This window comes from Castor canadensis, chromosome 4, assembly GCF_047511655.1.
Source record: "Castor canadensis chromosome 4, mCasCan1.hap1v2, whole genome shotgun sequence".
NCBI lineage: Eukaryota > Metazoa > Chordata > Mammalia > Rodentia > Castoridae > Castor > Castor canadensis.
The window spans coordinates 51355793-51377338 of NC_133389.1; the positions used below are offsets into that span (position 1 = coordinate 51355793).

The 21546-nt window shown below is 45.9% G+C and overlaps 1 protein-coding gene across 4 annotated transcripts in view; it reads left to right on the forward strand.

The window, feature by feature from the left end:
• Positions 1–336: 336 nt before the first annotated feature.
• The window catches only part of Gata6 (GATA binding protein 6), a 30095-nt gene continuing 8885 nt past the window's right edge, over positions 337–21546 (forward strand). The window contains exons 1-6 of one of the 4 annotated variants that reach the window (XM_074070147.1): positions 337–451; positions 1932–3094; positions 7058–7224; positions 10978–11103; positions 12050–12137; positions 12233–12336. In XM_074070147.1, coding sequence (XP_073926248.1) covers positions 1969–3094; positions 7058–7224; positions 10978–11103; positions 12050–12137; positions 12233–12336 — 1611 coding nt within the window. In that variant the 5' untranslated portion in view covers positions 337–451; positions 1932–1968. The other 3 variants (XM_020187930.2, XM_074070145.1, XM_074070146.1) reach the window with 3 other exon arrangements.

The window sequence follows — 21546 nt, forward strand, 5'->3', positions numbered from 1 at the left end:
CAGTGAACGCCTCCCTTGCCAAGGCTCCCTCCCCTTCCCCGGTGTGGGCGTGTGTGTAACTGGGGGCGCAAGAGGGTGCTCCTCGGCTGGATGGGTGTGGATAGCCAGCCAGGTCGGGCGTCCTGTCTCCGCCCCTCCCCCGTCGTCCCGGGGCTCGGCGCCCCCTGGGTGGACTCGCCCCCACTCCCCGGACAGTGCTAGAGGCTCAGCCCACGCCCGCAGGCTGCGCCGCGCTCATTGTCTGCTGGGGCGGCGCGCTCCCCTCCCCCTCGCTGTCCCCTCCCCACCACTTTTCTCTCCTCCCCTTGATCCCTCCTCCTCTTCACCTCCGCGCCCAGCTGCCCGCAGCGCGCAGTTCCGACCCACAGCCTGGCACCCTTCGGCGAGCGCTGTTTGTTTAGGGCTCGGTGAGTCCAATCAGGAGCGCAGGCTGCAGTTTTCCGGCAGAGCAGTAAGAGGCGCCTCCTCTCTCCTTTTTATTCACCAGCAGCGCGACGCAGACCCCGGACTCGCGCTCTCCCGCCGGCTCCCTCGGCCTCTCTCCGCGCCCGGGAGCACCCTCCGCCGCAGCCGTTCTCCATGCGCAGCGCTCATCCGAGGTTCGGCTGCTTCCTCCTTTGCTTGCTCTCCCTTCTCTACTCCCTTCCACCCCTACCAGTCGCGGGCCCCTTGGCCTCCGGCTTTCGGGCCCTTTCCCGGTCGCGATCGGCTCCGAGGGTGTCTCCCTCGTCCCCTCCTGGAGAGCTGCAGCGGCTCCCAGGTTCCCGGGACACCGCGTACCAACTTCTGGTGTCTTTTCCTCTCTCCTAAGTGCTTATCTGCGCGTAGCCTTATCTCCGAGTTATCTCAGCGCAAAGGGGCGGGAGCCGGTAGTCAGGCCGGCAGAGAAACTTCTTTCTTGCTATCTTGCCCAGGTCTGTGTGTGGGCATTAATTTTAGTGTGGTTATCTCCGATGAGCCGAAGCGATTTCGAAAAGCTGCCCGGAGGAGGCCCGCCCGGCTGCATTTTGCCTCCTTCCCCACCCCCTCCAAGTCTCCCTGTCATTCTTCCTGCTCTCCCCTTTGGGGTGGCCTCAGCTCTGGGGCGGTCTCACGCCCCCCCCTTGCGCTCCCCCCTCCTTTTCTCTGCGCTCTGCTCCACCCCGCTACGTCCGATTCCGGAACGGTCTGGCCTTTCCGCGGTTGGGGATGACCGTGGGGTGGGCCGGGGTGGCCCGGCCGGCGTGAGTGCGCGCGCGCTGGTGGCTGCAGGCGTGGGCTGAGTTTAAGGTGTGAGGCCCGCGGGGAATCGGGTGGGCGTGAGACTCCTGTCCCGCGGGTTTCCCGCACTACTCCTGTCCGGAAGATCCGGGACAGCCATCTCTGCCCTGGCACCCCGCTTTCCATGGGCTGAGTGGTACTTCTCTGGGGTTCGCGTTCGATCTGGGAGCACGGTCCGGAAGCTTGGGAAAACGCGGCGGTTTCGTTTTCGGGGACAGGTTGCCTTTGCTAACGATTTCACGCAGAGACTTCTCAGGCCGAGGCATTCGTGAGAGGGGCACTCACAGGGACCCGCACAGCTACTTAAATTCTTTTGTGTGTCATGGGCCCGAAGGGGGACATAATGGGGTGGAAGGAAAATTTCGGCGGACTTCGCCGTCACTCCTGGGATCTGGCGCGCGTGCGGAAGGAAGGATGCTGTCCAGGGGGTAGGCGGGGTGGGCGCAGGGATCCAAGCTTTGCGGGTGAGGAAGAGACGGGTATGTAGGACTTGCCTCCGAGGACCCAGTGACTGGTGCGTAGGCTCCGTTTTTGCCCCGCGCCCTGGGCAGAAACAGGACCGTTGAGTTTAAGAGGGTGTGGAGGTGAGGTGTGGCGGTCAGCCTGCGCTTTTGGTAAGCCTTTTTTATCTCTCTCCCCTTCCCTGACCGCCCCCCCCAACCCCGCCTCAGGAGCTAGAAGCCAGCTTGGAGCGGCGCCGGACGGTGGATGGCCTTGACTGACGGCGGCTGGTGCCTGCCGAAGCGCTTCGGGGCCGCGGCTGTGGACACAGGCGATTCCCGGCCCTTTTCAGCGCGGGAGCCCTCTTCGCCTCCTTCCCCTATCTCCTCCACGTCTTCCTCCTGCTCCCGGGGCGGAGAGCGCGGTCCCTGCGGCACCGGCAACTGCAGGACGCCGCAGCTCGACACAGAGGCGGTGGCGGGACCCCCGGCTCGCTCGCTGCTGCTCAGCCCCTACGCCTCGCATCCTTTCGGGGCTCCCCACGGACCTTCGGCGCCCGGGGTCGCCGGCCCCGGGAGCGCCCTGTCTAGTTGGGAGGACCTGTTGCTCTTCACTGACCTCGATCAGGCCGCGACCGCCAGCAAGCTGCTGTGGTCCAGCCGGGGCGCCAAGCTGAGCCCCTTCGCACCCGAGCAGCCGGAGGAGATGTACCAGACCCTCGCCGCCCTCTCCAGCCAGGGACCGGCCGCCTACGACGGCGCGCCCGGCGGCTTCGTGCACTCGGCGGCGGCGGCCGCGGCGGCCGCGGCGGCGGCCAGCTCCCCGGTCTACGTGCCCACCACCCGCGTGGGTTCCATGCTGCCGGGCCTGCCGTACCTGCAGGGCGCGGGCAGCGGGCCCGCCAACCACGCGGGGGGCGCGGCCACGCACCCCGGTTGGCCCCAGGCGTCCGCCGACAGCCCCCCGTACAGCAGCGGAGGCGGCACGGCTGGCGGCGGGGCCGCGGGACCTGGCAGTGCGGGTTCGGCCGCGGCGCACGCCTCGGCGCGCTTCCCCTACTCGCCCAGCCCGCCGATGGCCAATGGCGCGGCGCGGGACCCCGGGGGCTACGCGGCTGCGGGCGGCGGGGGCGCGGGCAGCGTGAGCGGCGGAGGGGGCGGCCTGGCGGCCATGGGCGGCCGGGAACACCAGTACAGCTCGCTGTCGGCGGCGCGGCCGCTGAATGGGACGTACCACCATCACCACCACCACCACCACCCGAGCCCTTATTCGCCCTACATGGGTGCACCGCTGACGCCCGCCTGGCCCGCGGGACCTTTCGAGACCCCCGTGCTACACAGTCTGCAGAGTCGTGCGGGAGCCCCGCTGCCCGTGCCGCGGGGCCCCAGCGCAGGTAAGGGTAGCGCCGCACTGGGGATGCTGGGGCGCGAGGGGGTGTGCAGCGGCTGGATTTGCGGGCGGGTGGCGCTGATGCGGTGATGCCTCGGTGCCTTGGAGAAATGGGGGGCTTGGTGAATAGCGACTGGGGATGGCAACTGGGAAAAGAGAGGAGTCTGGGAGGTTGCTGATTCGCTACTCATACTAGATTGGAAGAGAGGAAGAGTGAGATTACCACGGTGGGGTAAATTGGGGAGACTATCACCCTCTTTCCAGGGGCACAAAGTCTCATCCAGTTTCACTTCCAAAGACAAAGACTTGGTGTGTGTTTCAGGAGGACAGTATTTCATTTCACTCCACCACAGTAAAGGACCTAGGGCCTAGGGATCCAGTAGGTATCCTTCTCCCCTCAAGGGACAGAGGGAAAGCAAAGATAGGAGGACACCAGATTAGTCAGCCTCCTGACTATCCTGAGGGACGGTGGAGGGGCCTATAGGTTTAGCATCACGTTAGGCGGTGGTCTGGGGTTGCTGCTCTCGTGGCCAAGCTGGGACCCTGGGATCCTGGAGCTGGGCACTTCAGAGTTTAGCCAACCAGTTTTTCAGTTTCCAGTTCCACTTACACTTTCCTTCTGGTGTCTGGGGACCATTTGAGGCTAAACTGGGAAAACAAAATCGCCAAATACTTGGAAATACTTCATTTTGGAAAGTGTTGGATTCTGCTGTAGCAAGGAAGAGTGTGGGCCCTGTTTGGTTTCTTTTCTCTGCTGCAGCTTTCAAGTCTTCTTGGTGTGTTCACAGGTCTCTCTTACCTGATATTTTGCCTTTTTGACAACCTTTTGTCTAAGGAAAAGCAAAACTTTTTTGTTGTTTGAGGGGAATGTGGGGGAGAGCCCAGAGTCAATCACAGAAGTAGAAAGGAAAAGGGAGGCACATCAGTCCTACCCAGGTGTCTTTGTGCCCAGGTCTGGACTTACCCTGGGAGCCTCAATGTCCTTTTAGGGGCTTGATTAGTTAGGTATGATGGGGCGTTGCCCACCTTGTGTTCAGAAGAGTGCTAGAAGTGCTAGTGCCGGAAAGTGAAGGAACTGATTTGAACAGCTCCCTGCTAGTAACCTTGGGAGAAGACTGCGGACTAACTTGTATCTCAGATGTCACTCTTTTTCCTTCTGCTGCCCTAGAGAGCTCTAGAAGGATTTTCACCCTCTGTGCGTGGAGCCTGGGGCAGAGTTGATGTGCCCTGTTAGGATTTGAGAGAGCAGAGGACTGTCACTTTTTCCTCTATATAGTGACCCATGTTTGACTCCCAAGAGCAGAAGGTGGGAGACTAGAAATCTAGAATGGGAAGGGCGTAGTAGGTTGGGCTTTGAAGCTTTTGTCAGTTTAGGGGGTCCTTGTCAGGAATTCCACTGGCTGCATTGTGCATGTGCGAGGGGTGGGGGTACAGTTTGAGCTTGACCCTGCTCTGCTGTTCTCCACACACCTTAGCTTGACCTCCAGGTTCCTTTCCCCTAGGCTGACAGCTTGTTCAGTGACCTAGACCTAGTCTAAAGACGGAACCGAGGCTTCAGATGTTGACAGTAACGGTTCTGTTTGAGAAATCCTTTTAAAGCATGATACCGATGCAGGCAGGGTGGAAGTTTTCTTTTACTTTACATGCAGCCCATGCTATCCTTCTTTCATCTTCTGGGCACAACACTGCAAATTTGGAAAATCTTCTTTTGTAGACTCAGTGTGCTTAAAAATAGGATAGGTGGTGAAGGTATTTGGGGTTATACAGATTTTGCGTGAAGAGCTTGTTAAGAAAGCCTGGTATTTGGGGCGAGAGGGTGAGGTACCCTAACTTTGATTGTCCACACAGGTGTTCTAATGCCAGCTTGTAGCTAGATTTCCTGGTTTTTCACTTGCATTTGTTTTTCTTCTAACACACCATTTTTGAAGGCAGACTCTTTAATTGATTTGAGCAAACACCAGCACTAAAACCCGTGTGCTGTGCTTTATCAACCCAGAGGCTTCTGGAAACTCACTGCTGCCCCTCTCCCTCACTGGATGGGTGGGGTGGACTCACTCCCTGCCCTGATGTTCTCCTAAGTGCACAAAGAACTGCTCCATTTGCTGGCCCCTGGGACCACACTCCCAGGGACAACTCATGCAGCCACTTAGGACAGAGTCAACCTTCTAGCACAATCACTTTTTGTCACTTTTATAAAACTGTTTTTCCCCCCTCCCATTTAGAGTTAGAGAGTTGTTACTGGCCAGCGTGGGGGAGAAGTAGAAAAAGAATGAGAAAACTTATTGTCTTAGATTTTGTTTGTCCAAATAAGTGGACTTTAAATTTTGTCTTTGGGTTTTCAGATGTCTAAGAAGTTCTACCTGGGGCCCTCACTGTCTTCTCCTGGGAGCCTGCCCTTATTTTCCCTGCAGAGGGGAAGCAGGCCAGGGACAGAGCTGGGATTTCCAGGGAATGCCCCACTCTAGGAGAGGGGCTCTGCTAGGTAACATTTTAAAGTCAACAACAAAGACAAATACCTTGTTTAACTTCAGTGTCCTTGAAGTCCTGAGCGTTTTTACTGATTGCCCAGTCAATAGTGGCTTTTAGGGAGGAGAAGAATAAATCTTTGTGAAGTGTTGTAAGTTGCAGTGTCCCCATGACAACTTTGAACTCCACTCCGTGTAGGATGCTAGTTTCTTTTAAACCTAAGAAATAACTCAAGAAAATGAGGAAGGACACTTGTTTTGTAGGGTAAATGTTTTCAATAGATTAAAGCATTTTAATGCTAAACTCATACTTAAATAGCTTTGCCATACTGTTGATGGTAGACACAAACTTTAAACTGAGAAGAAAAAGGGATAGAAAGGTTTGCTGGCATACCTAATCTTGAAATAAACCGCTAAAGTGTAATGTTTATTTACTTTAAAATGTGATTCAGAAATACCTCCTCAAAAATACCAAATTAGAATGTTTAAACCCTCTATAACAGAAACAGTCTTAAATAGTAGGAGACATTTATTTTTTAAGTCTATATTTAATAAGTACCTATCTCATTTTAGAGAATCAGACACTTATTTTTTCATATTTAATCTTGAGGGGAAGTAATAAATGTTATAACCATTTGTTCTTATTTAGGATGTTTTTTAGTAGGTTTAGGTTAGTTGTGAGTTCTAAAAATGAACTAAAACAACTAAAAGATGTAAAACAAACATATTTAAAATAGATCAGAAATAAAAATTTTAGTGTAGGGAAACAGATGTATTTTATGTGTTGCTAGGAAGGTCTTAGTAATTTTTGAAATCAGTAAAGTATCAACCTTTGATAAAGCCTTTACAGATAGAAATCAGAATATTTTAGTTTGATCCTTGAGGCATGAAAATAAAACAATCTGTGTGCTTAATAGTGTTAGTATTTTCTCCTCATTTCTAATTAATTGACGCAAGTGCTCCAAACAGTCGTTTTAATTTCACTTGTCTATTTTTTTAATTGGAGAAAGTAGCATAAGAAGGAAAGGTGGTGGAGATAGAAAATCCTTGGGCAAATGACTTGAGACAAAAGTTTGGAATAAGGCAGGGTGTCCTGGGATGTCTGTGGGTCGCAGCGGGGGTCAGTAGTCAGTGTTAATATTGTGTGGCGCGCTCGGTTTTGGCAAGCGATGTACTGTAATTATGATGGATTTCAGTTTTAAAAGCCTGGGGACAGCCTGAGAGGGGTCAGGGGACCACGTTGACATCCCCAGAGCTCATCTCTGGATTCGGAGGTACTCTCTTGCAGCACTGCCATGGAGTTTTCCTAGGCTTTCTACTGGGGGTGCCCTGGAAGGGGTGTGTGTGTGCAGGAGCGTGGGAAAGAAGGACAGCAGACCACAGGGACACGGTTCATCCAGGGGACTCTGGGCTTGGAAGAGGGAAAGAGGAGGAAGAGGGGGACGGGACGTTGGGGTGCCCTGCGCGGCCTCACCGGTCCTTCATCCTTGCTGTCGCCACAGACCTGCTGGAGGACCTGTCCGAGAGCCGCGAGTGCGTGAACTGCGGCTCCATCCAGACGCCGCTGTGGCGGCGGGACGGCACCGGCCACTACCTGTGCAACGCCTGCGGCCTCTACAGCAAGATGAACGGCCTCAGCCGGCCCCTCATCAAGCCGCAGAAGCGCGTGGTGAGTGCGGCCGCGCGCGGGGACGCACCGCGCTGGCCCTCGGGGACACACCGCGCGCGCGGCGCGTGGCTCCTCTTTCTAAAGTACAAAAGCTGCATCTGTGTCTCTCGCCGTGCGCGTGGCGCACGCGCGGAACTAATTCTGGAAGGATGCGCAGGTGGGGAATAGGGGTGACACTGTACCCAGCTATTGCGGGAGAAAACCGGGTCCGGTAGGTCTGTCGGGGACTCTGTGGCTCCCTTTCTCTGCCCTCGGTACATGATAGCCTCGTTCAGAGTTACTTTGTCCTTCCTACCTGGGGGTCCCTCGCCACTCCACTCCCAGGGACGATAGGTGTAGCCCCAAACTTTTGCCCCTGAATCTGATGAAAATGTATTTACTCTAACCTGGGTTATTTTGGAACTGACTGTTCAGAGAACCACAGAGAAGTTCAAATTGAGGACGTTCACAAATCTGAACACATTCTACCATCTTTTGGAAATTATTTTCGTCAGGAATCACTCTCACGTTGTCTTTGTTATGTGTGCTTATTATTAGCAAGAGACAGTATTTACAAACTAAAGCTTTCTCCACCCCTGCTCTAAGGCTAACATTTGTTTAGCCTGAATACTCACACTCTACATATCTTTTAAAGCCAAATATTTTACAGTTTTATGCCAGACATCTTAAGTATCCAAGTAATTTATTTAATTGTTACACTCTAATTAGCAGAACAAATGCTACACATGTTGGTTGTGTTAAACAGATTAGAATGAAATTGCATCACAATATAAGTCTGACACCTTAAAGAGAAGCAATTAGTTTTATGGTTGTTTTGTTTTTAATGCATTTAAAATAAAGTGGCCAAGGTTAATTTAATGTCTTAAACTTGTTCCAACCTCCCACAACTTAGATTTTTCTTTAAAAGAATTCTTAACTTCTGTGTGTAACTCTGGTTTTTCTTCTTTTTTTTTTTTCCCTCCTTTTGAGGCAGGGTCTGACTGTGTAGCCGAGGCAGGCCTTGAACTCTTATCTTTCTGAGTGCTAGGATTATAGACATGCCCACCATTGCCCAGGCATGCCCACCATGCCTGACTGTTTTTCATTATTATTATTATTTGAGGTACTAGGATTTGACCTCAGGGCCTACACCTTGAGCTATTCTATCAGCGCTTTTTTGTGCTGGGTATTTTTGAGATAGGGTCTCAAGGGGCTGGCTTCAAACCACAATCTTCCTGATTGAGCTCTACCTTTGAGTAGCTAGGATTACAGGTATGAGTCACCAGCGTCCGGCTTCAGTATTCTTATATGCATCATATTAAAAAAACCGAAAAAGTAGTAAGTAGGGAAATGTTCCAAGGAAGTTCCTTGTTTCATGATTGCCTGAACAATGAAATTACTATTTTTTTTTTAAAAAAAAGGCACATTGAACGGAGTACTAGTGAGCTCTCAAGATTGAGCAAAAACTTGGGGTAATAAAGGTAGCCATTTAAGTTCCAATTGAATTATAAATTTGACCTGGTAACATTCATATTTAGATAGTGCCATTTATTTTGTGTACTTGCCAGTAAAAAGAATTGTTACTGACAAGAACAGTTTTTAACATTTCTGAATCAATAAGTTTTCTTTCTGTGTGGCAGGTGTCTTGACTGTAACCAGGGTCAGCCAATATGCTTCGTAAATGAGTTATAAATGATACCAATTATAGGGTGTGTTACTATCAGTTAGTTCTCTTGTGGGCTTCTTATTTATGGTTTTGATGGAACTGGCTTAGTTTTCAGAAACAGAATATTGAACCCAAGTTTGTTTAGCCAGCAGTACAGAACCAATCACTGTGAATTTGAACTTTCAATCCATCGCAAGATAGGAGACTTATGGTGTAACTTGAATTCCTTGTCAGTGAGGAATATAACTGAGATCACTTGTTACAAGGAACTTTTATAACCCGTTCACCTTCATTTCACATGTTTATGAGGACTGGCTTCACTTATGATTTGCAGTTGACAGTCATAAAATTCTTTGTTATAATGGCAAATTCTGATAACAAGTTTGTTTCACGTCGGCTCCAAATTCCACTGGAAAATGTCATAAATGTCCTATTTATAAATGAATCTCTCCATCCCTCATTAACTGAGTTCACATTTATGGAGACAAAGAAGTGCTTACCCAGAAAATTATTTTCTTTTAACCACAACAGGGGGGGCGGGAAGGAAAAGAAAAAAAGTGGCCTTAATGTAAAAAGTTTTGTAATGTTTCTATCTTTTTAGCAGAGCATTTCCCTAAGTAGATATATTTGCCGAACGAATTCATTTCAGCCATATTTTAAGAAGCGATTGCTAAGAATTGTTAGCACTGACTCTCTAGAAGTGTGGAGCTAAAAGGCTTGCTAGTGTCTGTTTTTACAGCATAGGTAAGATAACAGGATATGAACTGTAAATGCGAAATTCAGTTTCATCATTTAGATTTTCCAGCCAAGAATTTAGAAATATCTGTCCTCTGATCTGGGAATATTTAATACGTGCCCAGTTTATATTTTCTTCATTCTTTACCATTTCTTCTCTTAAGTTAAACAGTCTAGCTAACTGAAAATTTGCTTTGGTCCCTGAATTTTCCTAATAAGTTTTTCTTTTTAAACTGAAGTTATGGCATTTTTTTTTTTTTGTAATTTAAAACATTTGAAAGAAATGTAAATTTGGTCATTTAAAAGCAAATGTTAACTTCTGCCCTTCTGGGGAGGGAGTTGTATTGTCTTAAGTTCTCATTCTTTATTATTCACATGTAGCAATTTGAAGGAAATTTATTCCTTTTAAGGAGGTTATGGGCATAAAGGGAACGTGGAAATGGGAGTGTCACTCCAGATAAGTGGCCTGTCCTGGTAAGACCAGTTAAAAGTTGTATATGATACCGACAGGGTAAATACATTACGTTTGTATAATCACTGAACATGAAGAAATGTTAGCATCAAGGAAAGCTGTAAAGCTTGCTTGTGCCCTTTGTAAAATGGATAAAACAATTTCAGGCAGTGGGAAATCAGGGCGATAATTTTGGACTGTATTTCTTCCTTTGCCAAAAGTTTTATACCTTTCCTGAGATCCGTTTCGGCTCATCTATACAGGCCCTTCTAAAGTTTCTATTTCATTCCTCTGTCTGAGAAGCAGATCTGTTTATCTCCAGTGTTCAGGTGGAGACTACCCAAAACCACTTAGCACATTGGTAGCTTGTGGTGGCATTTCATGACTCGCACATCTCAGATTTGCAACAACAGAGCTCGGATGTCCATGGTGGGGGGCGGGTTGGAGACACTCATGTTGTATTGCTATTTCTGATATGTTTCAGAATGTAACTCTATGTGACCAGCTTTTAGAAAAATCTCCTAATCCCTCTTAAAAAGTAACAGCAATAAGTGGAAACTTTTTTTTTTTTTTTGGCGGTACTGGGGTTGGAATAAGTGGAAAACTTAAGAAACCACTGGTGAACCTCTCCATGCTAGATGCTGTTGAGAGTTTTGCGTGGTCAGCACGTGACTGTTTGCCAGTTACCCTGTAAACCAAAAGCAATGGGCTGGAGGAGCGAATCAAATGTGTGTGATCGAGCACACTAGCAGACCCTCAGTTTCTTGGTCCACCTAATTAAGTTCCCCCTCCTCCAAGGACAGCTCATATATAACAGGAGACTAGGGACATGCTGGCTGACAACAGGGACACGATACATTAGTGTACGTGTGTAACGTCCATATAAAAATCATGTTTTCTGTTTTCTTGTGCTCTATTCTAGCCTTCGTCACGGCGGCTTGGATTATCTTGTGCCAACTGTCATACCACCACCACCACCCTATGGCGCAGAAATGCGGAGGGTGAACCTGTGTGTAACGCTTGCGGACTCTACATGAAACTCCACGGGGTGCGCCATTTATTCTACTCATTAGCGCACACATTTAGTGTTTGCTTTGTGCACAGTGGACCAGTTACAAAATGGCAAGCGAGAGGGCATGAGTGAACAATTTTGGCCAGGCAGCAATGAAACAAAAAAATGCTACCCATAATGTGGAACTGTGACACATTACACTTTAGAAATGGTGGTAACCATTTAAAAAAGCTGTACCCAAGGAAAACAACTAGAAATGCACAATGATTACTGCAGATCTTAAGTTTAAAAATTTGGAATGCAATCAGATATTTGTACAACTGACTAATGTGTTAGAAGGATTCTGTACTTCATGTTTAAATCTCACAGAAAAATACCCGTGTTACAGGTAGGAGATCTCTTTAAAATAAAGATATTTATCCAGTAATCTAATAAATATTTACTCTAATTTCTAACAAAAATTGAGTTGAAAAAATTAACTTCTTGGCATATCACTCCATTTTCTCTGAAGGAAGGGATCTCTATGTTTGATGGTTAAAGTGTAATCTTTGTATATGTGGAAAAATTGGATTGAAATTTCTGCCAAGATCTTTGGGGTTTTTTGGTAGAATTTCACCATGTAGCCCAGCTGGCCTTGTCTCCTACCTCAGTGAGTGCTGGGATTATAGTGTGTCTGTCTCACCATGCCTGGCTCCAAGTGTTTTTCTTTTTCATTTTTTGGCAGGACTAGGGTTTGAACTCAAGACTTCATGCCCGCAAGGCAAGCAGTCTACCACTTGAGCCACAGGTCCAAGTTCTTTTGAACTTTTTTTCTTTTGGCAGTACTGGGGTTTGAACTTAGGCCTCAGGCTTTGCTAGGCAGGTGCTCTTGCTTGAGCCACTCCACCAGCTCTCCAAGTTCTTTCAGTGCCGATGTCTTCAGTTTAGTTTTTCTTCAATATAATACTTAATAAACTTAAGGCCTATGTGAACATTTTTTTAGGTGCCTCGACCACTTGCTATGAAAAAAGAGGGAATTCAAACCAGGAAACGAAAACCTAAAAACATAAATAAGTCAAAGACTTGCTCTGGTAAATATATAATAAAATGCCATTTGATTGTGAAGTATTTGTCAACTTTAACAGTAGTGTATGTATATTTATAAGGTTCGTTTTGACTTTTACAGGTAACAGCAGTAATTCCGTTCCTATGACTCCAACTTCCACCTCTTCTAACTCAGATGATTGCAGCAAAAATACTTCCCCTCCGACACAACCAACAGCCTCAGGGGTAAGTGCTAAAAAGCAATTAGACTTCTAACTCTAGTAAATTATCTTAAATTTCATCTTATCTGGCAGTACAGTAACCTAGTTAGTTGATATCTAATAATAGTTTTCGGGAGGAAATTACGTTTAAATGTTAACAAAGTAATACACTTAAGTACTTTACAAACTTCTTAATTACCATCTCTACCATTTTTATGGTTAAATTAACCCAAGGGGAAGAAACTTTTGAATAGCTTTAGACAGAGTTTCTATGTACATGCATTTCTAATGAAGATCAAAAGACTACCCGATGCCTGGTTCTGTAGATCCCAGGGCCCACGACATTGAACTTGGTTTTGCTTATTACATCCTCTCCAGTTTTGTTTTTCTTTATTATCAGCACCCAAAGCAAAGCGCCTCTTAATGTGCTCTGGGCTGCTGTGTCCATGGATTTTTCTTCTCTCAAATGTCCACTTGCTAGGAGACCCTGCTGCCTTCCAAGGGTCAAACCCTTGGGACAAACCTGACAGCATGTGTGAGATACCAAGGTCTTTGTGAAGATCACAGGGCTAGTTTCTGTCAAGCTGTGATCAAAACTGTTTTCCTCAGCTGGAGGAAATTCACCTGGGGAATGCTCTTAGAAAGCAAAACCAAAAAACTTTAATACCTGGCTTTACTTTGGACCTTAGTGCAAGTCCAGGGCAGCACCCCTCGCACCCCTAGCGGGACTTCACATTTCTTTTTTGCAACGCTAGGGATGGAGTAGAGGGCCTTTGCATATATTACCAGAGCTAAGTCCCCAGCCCTCAGGCAGGATTCTAAAATGTGCCCCAGTCATGCCTTTTAGGTTTATGCTGAGACTAGTATAGGGCTGAACACTGGCATTTCAATTCTACTTACTTAGTAATTGTTTTCTGCATTTGGTTTTGTCTTGGAATTGTTGGAGGGGGGTGTCTTTAGATTACTACAGATTCCTGAGCCCCACCCTGGATTTTTGAGTCAAAGTCTCTGGGTGTGTAGCCTGGAAATTTGTGCCCCAGGTGAAACTGAAATTGCTGCCCTGGAGGTCTTTGGACCTCCAGGAAACCAAAGACCTGGTTTTAGTCATGGTTTTACTGACTCGCACAGCCAAAATTAAATGCTTAAAACAAAATACTTAAATTGCTTAAAATCATATTTGAGATTTCTGTTAGTCCCCTGGCCCAAATTCTTTTGAGCATTTTCTTTAGTGAAGTAAGTGGTTGATTCATTTTCACAAGGGAAAAAGAGTTGTTTTTGTTACAAATGTTACATGTTAAAGAATGCCTCCAGCTTTTCAAAGGTGGATGCTGGTGTGTGATGTTTTGCTTGTTATTTTTAAATAGGATTACATGCAACTTTAAAGAATCTAAAGTGGTAAATGACCATGAGAAGGTTCAAAATTATTGAATTATTCTTTCTTCTGTTCTAAGTCCTCAGAAGCAATTATATGGCTAAAAGAGACAAAACAATGTTTGGTTTTCCAAGGCACTGAGGAGCCTTCAGGGTTTTGGCTAGTGTCTGCATCTTGTCTCCCAGCCTAAATGAGGCTTTCTGCCAGCTCCCAGTCACAGTGTGGGTGATGTGTCCAGCCTAAGTGTGGCAAAAGCCTAATTTGAATGATAAACGGCAGAGAAATGGAGATCATTTGCCCAACAATGGGCTTTTTGGTGATTGGGAGCTGTTGTGGAAGGATTCAGGTTTGGGCTTGTGGTTTTGTGATGTAAAATTTCAAAATTGGCTTTTAGTAAGTCCAATTAGTTGCCCTCCAGGGAAAGGAGAATGAAAAAGGAATCTAGATGGACCCTGGTCTGGCTGGAAGTGGGTCCCTGGAATTGTAGGCTGGTCCTGAGCTGCGGGTGTCCTGGACTCTCTCACCTGGGACTGAGCTCGTGCAGATGGCTGGCTAGCCCGAGCCCTTCAGCTTCTGGCTAGAGGGCAGGAAGGCAGAGCAATAAGGGTTTTGAAGGTTGGGGAGTTTGAGAGGTTTCCACACAAGGTCATTTTGCTGCAAGCTCCCATCCCTCTTCTAGCCTGGTCAGCCTCCGTGAGATGTGGGAAGCAGTGATGGCTGGTGGGAGCTGCAGCTCCTGGAGATAAGGCTGGGTTGCAGAAATTTTTGGCCACATTCCCCAGGTCAGGGGGTGGAGTCACCCCCTCCCTTCTCCTGGCCTCACTTAGAGAACACAGGGCTGGGACCTAGGCTGGCAGGTTTCCTCTGAATGGTGACTCCATCATGCATGTCTCCATAGGCTGCTACCTGACTTGGCAGAAGCCTGTCTGCTGGCTCCCTTTGGACGCTGACCTCCTTCAAAGTATTTGTAGGAAGCTTGAGTGGTTTCCTCAGGTTGTTACCAAGGAGTGCCTGAGTGTGCCTGTTGGGCTCTTAACACTTTCCAGTGCCTTCTCTGGGTGGGCTGAGGCTTTGTGCATGTGGCATGGCTAGTGTGGCAGCTAAGGAGCTATGAAGAGGATGCTGGAGGAGTCATCTGTCAGCAGCTGGCAGAAGCAGTTTTAAAAGTGGCTGTGTTGACAAAGGTGTGTCATTTTCCCAAGGAAGCCAGCTCTGATTGCCTACAAGATTTTGTGAAATGCTATAGGTGAAACTATCAGATCCCCATAGCAAGGTTGAATCTGGTGTTTAGAAACTATGCATTGCATGCTGCCCTCTGCTCGGGACTTAAGTCTTCCAAGATAAGAGGACCACAATGCTGATTTCCAGTGCTTCCCTGGCAACTTGTAAAAGTTAGCAAGGCAGAGCTGCCCTAGTTTAATGGGGCAATTGAACAGCAAAACACAGGGCAATCTCAGGCCCACTCTCCAGAGAAGATGGGGACTGTAGGCCACCCATCATTCATTGAGAGATGTAAGTGGCAACATGTTTTCCTTTCTTCAGTGGTGGTGAGTCCCTACAAGGAAGTCACGGAGGTACATGCCACAGGCCCTGGTCATTTTAGTCCCGTCTTGAAGATTCAGTTGCAGGAGCTCACCAGTAGGCATTCCCAGCAGACTTCTTGCCCATGGCATTTGCATGGGGCACCAGGTTCCTGTGTTCTCTTGGCCCAGATAAAAGGGGCCCACAGGAGCTGGGGACCCTCACCTGGAGGGAGACCATGGTAGTTGTCTGCTCCTGGGAGCCTGGGCTCCAGGGCTTACCTCCCCAGAAGGAACAGAGGTGTGGACAGGACTCCCTAGCCTCTGGCATTGCTCCAGACAAGCATTGAGGAGCCAGGAAGATGATTTTTTGCCCTGCTTGAAGCTTCATTTCTCTAATTAAATTTTGTGTCTTAGCTTTATGTACTTGCTGCTAGTTTGTGCTTTAATGAGACCTCTGTCGGGAGAGGAGGCATTCTGGCCTGCCTGCTTTATGACTCAGTTTCTCTTTCTTTGTTATAATCTGTGCTTGTGTGGTGTGTACAGATTGGAAGAAGAAGGAGGGCAGTTTTTTTTTTTCCCCGTGCTTGGCAGTAGGAAGACTCATTGCCACCCAGCCTGTATTAAAATATTGCCTGCTTTATTTCTTTGGAATTCCTTGTGTTTGTTAAGAAACATGTTAAACATTATATATATATGTTTTGGTGGTGCTGGGCTTTGAACTCAGCTTGTGAGGCAGGCACTCTACCAATTCAGCCATGCCTCTGGCCCAAGAATAATTTTTGATAGACAATAGTCTTTCATTCTGGCTAATTTTTTTTCTCATAGATTTACTGAAAAAAATGTATTTAATTGAACTGAATAAACAGATAACAGATTTCTTTGGCATTTATTCTCTATGGTGTATATAAATAAAGTCTTTGAATTCTACTTGTTGACTGAGTTGTATTTTCTAGCTTTCTTTGTTACTGCTATTTAGGGAAAAATGTAGTAACGTTCTATTTCAGTTTTCAAGTGAGATTTGATAAACAGCTCATGATTGATCTTATCCCATTTATGACTTAAAACTCTAAAACTGGATATTTTATATAAACTTTGTAGCTCATCCCCAAATTTTGTAGATAAAGTTTATTTTTTTCTCCTTAATTTTCTTTGGGATAGAAAGGATTCATTTGGGTACAAAATCAGCAATAAGACCTAATGTCTGAGAATAAGGAACCATTGAACATAATTTGTCTGCCTTAAAAGAGTTTTATATAAACGATTACTTTATTTTTGTTTTTATTTTACCTTTTGGCGGCACTGGGATTGGAACTCGGGACCTTATGCTTGCTAGGCAGGCACTCTACCACTTGAGCCCCAACAACTTACTTAAAAGAAAACCTACTTAGGTCCCTACTAAAATTTCAAATGTGCATGGAAGTTAAACTTTAAATACTGAAGTAAACAGAGATGGCAGCTATTCTGCTATCCCGGGCTTTGTGGGCTGCTGTTCACAGCATTGCTCTGTGGGAGGGACTGTTGTCAACTGAGAAAAACAAGGTCTCACACCTGGAATTAGTTGTTCATGATGTAGTGGCCGTGGAGGTGGCAGTGGTGGTGGTGGGGGCAGGTATGGACGTGCATCTTATGGAAGGTCAGATTTGGAAGTGCCGTAAGTGAATGACAAACAAAATACTGTAGGAGGCAGAATGGCGGGAATGACTTCATGGAGTAGAGGAAATCTGAATTATTGGGAAGGATTTTTGCAGGGAAAAATAGGGGTAGAAATGTGTGGGAAAGAAGAGAGTAGGAATACGCGTAGCCACGCGTAGCCGAAGGGAAAGGGTTTTAGGAGCTCCCTGTGGCTGGAGTGCTGGGTGTAAGATGGCAGAGGCAGGAAATGAGGTTAAGTAAAACAGGTGGAAGTTGGTATTTGAAAATATTTCAGCTTCCTAGCAAGGTAGCTGTAGGCAGGGCTCAAACGACGCTCAGGATGATGGACTTTTTCTAACCCCCCACTTCAGTGAGAAATCAGTTACAGCTTCTTGATTGGGAGCATTTCCATAACTGATGTCAACAAAGCCAGCATGCTCCATGCGTCTACTCATATGCCTGCTTACCATTAGTGTCTGCTCAGAGCTGGTGACTCGCCCTTGTGGTGTGGGCTATGGTTTCTCTGCCTCCGGGGTCAGGCTGCCTTGCTTACCTCTCCTCTTCGAGATAGGAAAGAGATATCACTCACCTTGGTGGTTCTGGGTGCTACACAACTTCCACAAGGAGAGAGACTTAATCTTAGATTCAGGCTGGCTTGGTCTATGCCTTTGTGAATGGGCCATAACCACTGTTGGTCCATTTCCTGCTGTGAAATACAGGTGTCGTCATCCCCGTCTCCCTGTGCTTCTGCGATGCTCTGCACCTCCTGTCCTACTTTCCTATTGAAGTCACCCTTGAGCTGTGTGAGCATTTCAAAGAATCCTCAGTGCTTGTGGCCAGCAGTGGTGTTCTAGAGACTGACTTGTTAGGATTAATCTGAATGGGTGTGCTTTATGGGGCCGTCTAGAAAGCTTAGGCACTTAGGTAGGTTGATACTTAAATCCTGTTTATAGGCTTCATTTTCTATGTGGACATTTGCAACCGGTGGTGGAAAACATCACTTTAGTGCTCTAGTTTACTATTTGATTTTCACTTGAGGGGGCTAGCAGATTTCTACTCTACCGTCTGTGTCCAAGGTTTGGAATCACTTTGGGTTCACTGTGGCATATGATTATGATTAGCAACCGTAGTTCCTGCTAAAGAACTGACGGGTACTCATGAAAGTCTTAAGTTGTTCTGACAGTTATTTTGGCTGGGTCTGGGGCAGGAGAATTACTGCCTCACTCCCCAAAATGCTAGGAATCAAACCCAGGGCATTGAGCTCTGCCACTGAGCCACACCCCAGCCCTGCTTGTTTTGAAATAGGGTGTGGTCTCTGCCCAGGCTGGCCTTGAACTCCTGGGCTCCAACAATCCTATCAGCTTTTTAAGTGGCTAGGACTATAAGTGGAGTGTCAGCACACCAAGCTCCTGCTTCATTTCATTTTTTTCCCCATTCATAAAGATGTATTTTATTTTTAATTTAAATCAAGCTTATTTTAAGTGTTATATAGAAACAAATTGTGGCTGTTTGTATTTATGGGGTGTCCCATGTTTACACTGTGTAATGTTCAGATCACAGAGAACATCTGTCATCTAGAGTACAGAGAGTATGTTCCATACCGACCACAACACATTTTTCTTTAACCTCACAGTTTTGGCATGAATTATCTGGACTTTGAAAAAGACTTGAATTTTTAAAAAATTGGGTTTCTTTTCTTAAAGCAGTGCGTAGTCTAAGAGTGGGAATTATTTATCACTGAGATGGAAAGCAGAAATAATGCTCTCACCAACTGGAAAAGTATCATAATATACTCTTCCTAAGGCTGGGAACTGCCATTGCTTTGCATTGTTTTTGCTTACCATGGCATTTTCTGCATATCAGAAAATCAGTGTGTTAATATATATCTGAATAAATGAACAAGTGCCTCATTTCTTCCAGATGTATGTCCTGGTCGACATTACATGGACCCACATGGCTTTTTTTGGTTGTCCTGTGTTCTTGCGCTTTCTAGGCAGGCATTACACCACTTGAGCCATGCCACCAGCCTCTACATGGCTCTAGAAGCTTCCATTTAGCACTGTATTGTGAGCAGCCACTTATTACAATTTAAAAAACCTTTTTTGCCACCTGTTTCATGCTCCTCCACCATGTGTCTTTTATTTCATGGTTTCTCTCCAGGCAGGAGAGCGTTCTGCAAATAGTCTAGAGTCTGACTGAGCAGGGGAGCAGGGATCTGCTCTGTTTCCCTTTTAGAAGAGACTGGAGACACTTTTTTTTTTTTATCGGAACTGGGGTTTGAACTGCAAAACAGGTACTCTACCACTTGAATCACACCTCCTCATTCTTAATTTAAATAATGCACAAGAGCCTTCATAGTACTTTGGAGCAAACTCTCAAAGGATTAGTTTTGTATTTTATCATCCATTTTCTTATTTTTTTCAGGTGGAACTAGAGTTTGAAATCAGGGCTCTGCCACTTGAGCCGCACTTCCAGTCCATTTTGCTCTGGTTATTTTGTTTCATTTTTTTTTTTTTTTTTTTTTTTGTGGGACTGGGGTTTCTTTTTTTGTTTGGTGGTACTGGGGTTTGAACTTAGGGCCTCACACTTGTGAGGCAGGTGCTTTACTACTTGAACCATTTTGCCAGCCCAAGAAAAGGGAACTCTTTAAAATCTTTAAAAAGAATAGTTTTCTTAGATTTGATTAAATTTGATTAATAATTTCAATATCAAATATCCTCCCACTATAACAGGTGAGAAAACAGTGACCAAGTATGTAAGGCTCTTAATTAAAATTTTCTTCCATATTATATTTAGAATTTCTTCAGTGTTATACTTAGAAATACATTTTAAGACTCAGAATATGGCAGGTGGGTAATATTAGGTAGAAACATTTTATTCATAAGATTAATAAAATTATTAGTGTTATTAAGCACTAATAAAAATGACTGCTTATAAAAATTCTGTTTAATATGACCATACAAGTTTCTTTTAAACTACCAAATAGAATACTGTAATACTAAAATCCTTCTAATGGTTTGTTTTAAATCCATCCAGTGATGATGGATTTAACTTTTATAACTTCAGAATGTTCAAACTGCCTTCAGTTAATTTTTATAAAATTATTGAACAAGCATTCCTCCATAGGCAAGTGCCCTTTTCCCCTCAAGAATTTATAGTTGAAAACACTCTTTTCTAAATGAATAAAACAGTTTTAAAAAAATCGTTAATCTTCCACAAGGATTGCGGTTAGCTATTATTATTGCCTCATTTATAAACCAGGATCTCTAGTGACTCCAGAAGGTCACAAAACACGCCCATGTTGAAGCCGGGACTGGAACCGACGTCTCCTGCCTCCCGGGCCAGCCTTTCCTCCTCCCAGGGAGTTGACCAATCATCACAGTTATTAATATCCCGCTTGCCACATGCTACAAGCTAGGAGCATAAATATTTCGTTGGCGTTTTATCTTCATGCTCCCTGAGTGCCAGGTTCCCCTTCTCTCTGTGTCCACAGCCTCTTCTAATAACTCACCATCCTGGCTGACCACATCGGCCTTCCCGGGAAAGTCACACGGCACCCAGACAGGGAATGTTTCTGTGAGCCGAGTTCACGTACTTTCATTTCTATCTCAGACTTTTTTTTTCTACACTTCCGTATTTCTTTCCGCGCGCGTTTGTGTGTGTGAATGTGTGTGTGCGCGCGTGTGCGTGTGTGTGAGCGCGTGTGTGTGCGTGTGTGTGTGCGTGTGTGTGTAAGTGTGAGTGTGATGGGGAGGATGGCGAGGAGGAATAAGTAAAGAAAATACACTGTTCTGCATTAATATCACATGCCTTCCTATGTATATTAGGAAATGGTAAAACTATATTGCTCTTTAAATAAATAATTTGTAATATATGTGTCCACCCAGTTTATCACAGAACTATTTATTTAATAAGTGACTCATTATTGCTCAGTAGTCTATGACAGCCAGAATAGTAGTCAAAGAATAAGTGTAGGCAGAGATATTTGCCTTTTTGTGTGGCCTCATCTCAGGACACAGCTTTTCTTTGCAAATTACTCTTTGCAGTTTTTTTTTTTCTTGCTTGTATAAAAATATACAAAATTGTCACAAAACATGAAATAATGTTACGGGAAAACATGGCCAAATTTAAGAAATCTGGCTTAGAATGCTCTGAAATGTTATTGCTAAATGAATCTTTGAAGAAAATTAATTCCTTTACTGGAACCAAAGTAATTTATTATGCATTTCATGGGTGTTTGCCAAAAGAGTCACTAGCAATATGAAGATGTGGCGGGAGGAGTTAAACACAGCCACTTGTTCACGTGTACACCTACCTGTTAATTTTCTTTGAAATGTCAATAATCAAAGAAGACACTTTCCAAGTCACATTGTCAGTGTGATACTTCGTAATTCCAGCTACCTCGCATCTCGGGTTTTCTAAAGCCCCAATACTCAGAATTTGTGAGAGAACACAAAAAGTCTATTTTATTGACTTCAGATTTTCAGAACCACGTAAATGAATAAATAACAAGGCATCTATTTTCAGTGTCCTGTTGGGGTCTTGTGAGTAAACTGGGGCACATATTTCAGAGTTCTGTTTTTCTTCTATTAAGCACAAAGACTTTGTACTTAAAGCTGCCATTAAATTGAGTTGCTTGTTTTAGTGAAGCCTGGATTATGGTCCGAAGTTTCTTCTGGAGTTCATGGATTGATTAGCATCTCAGGCA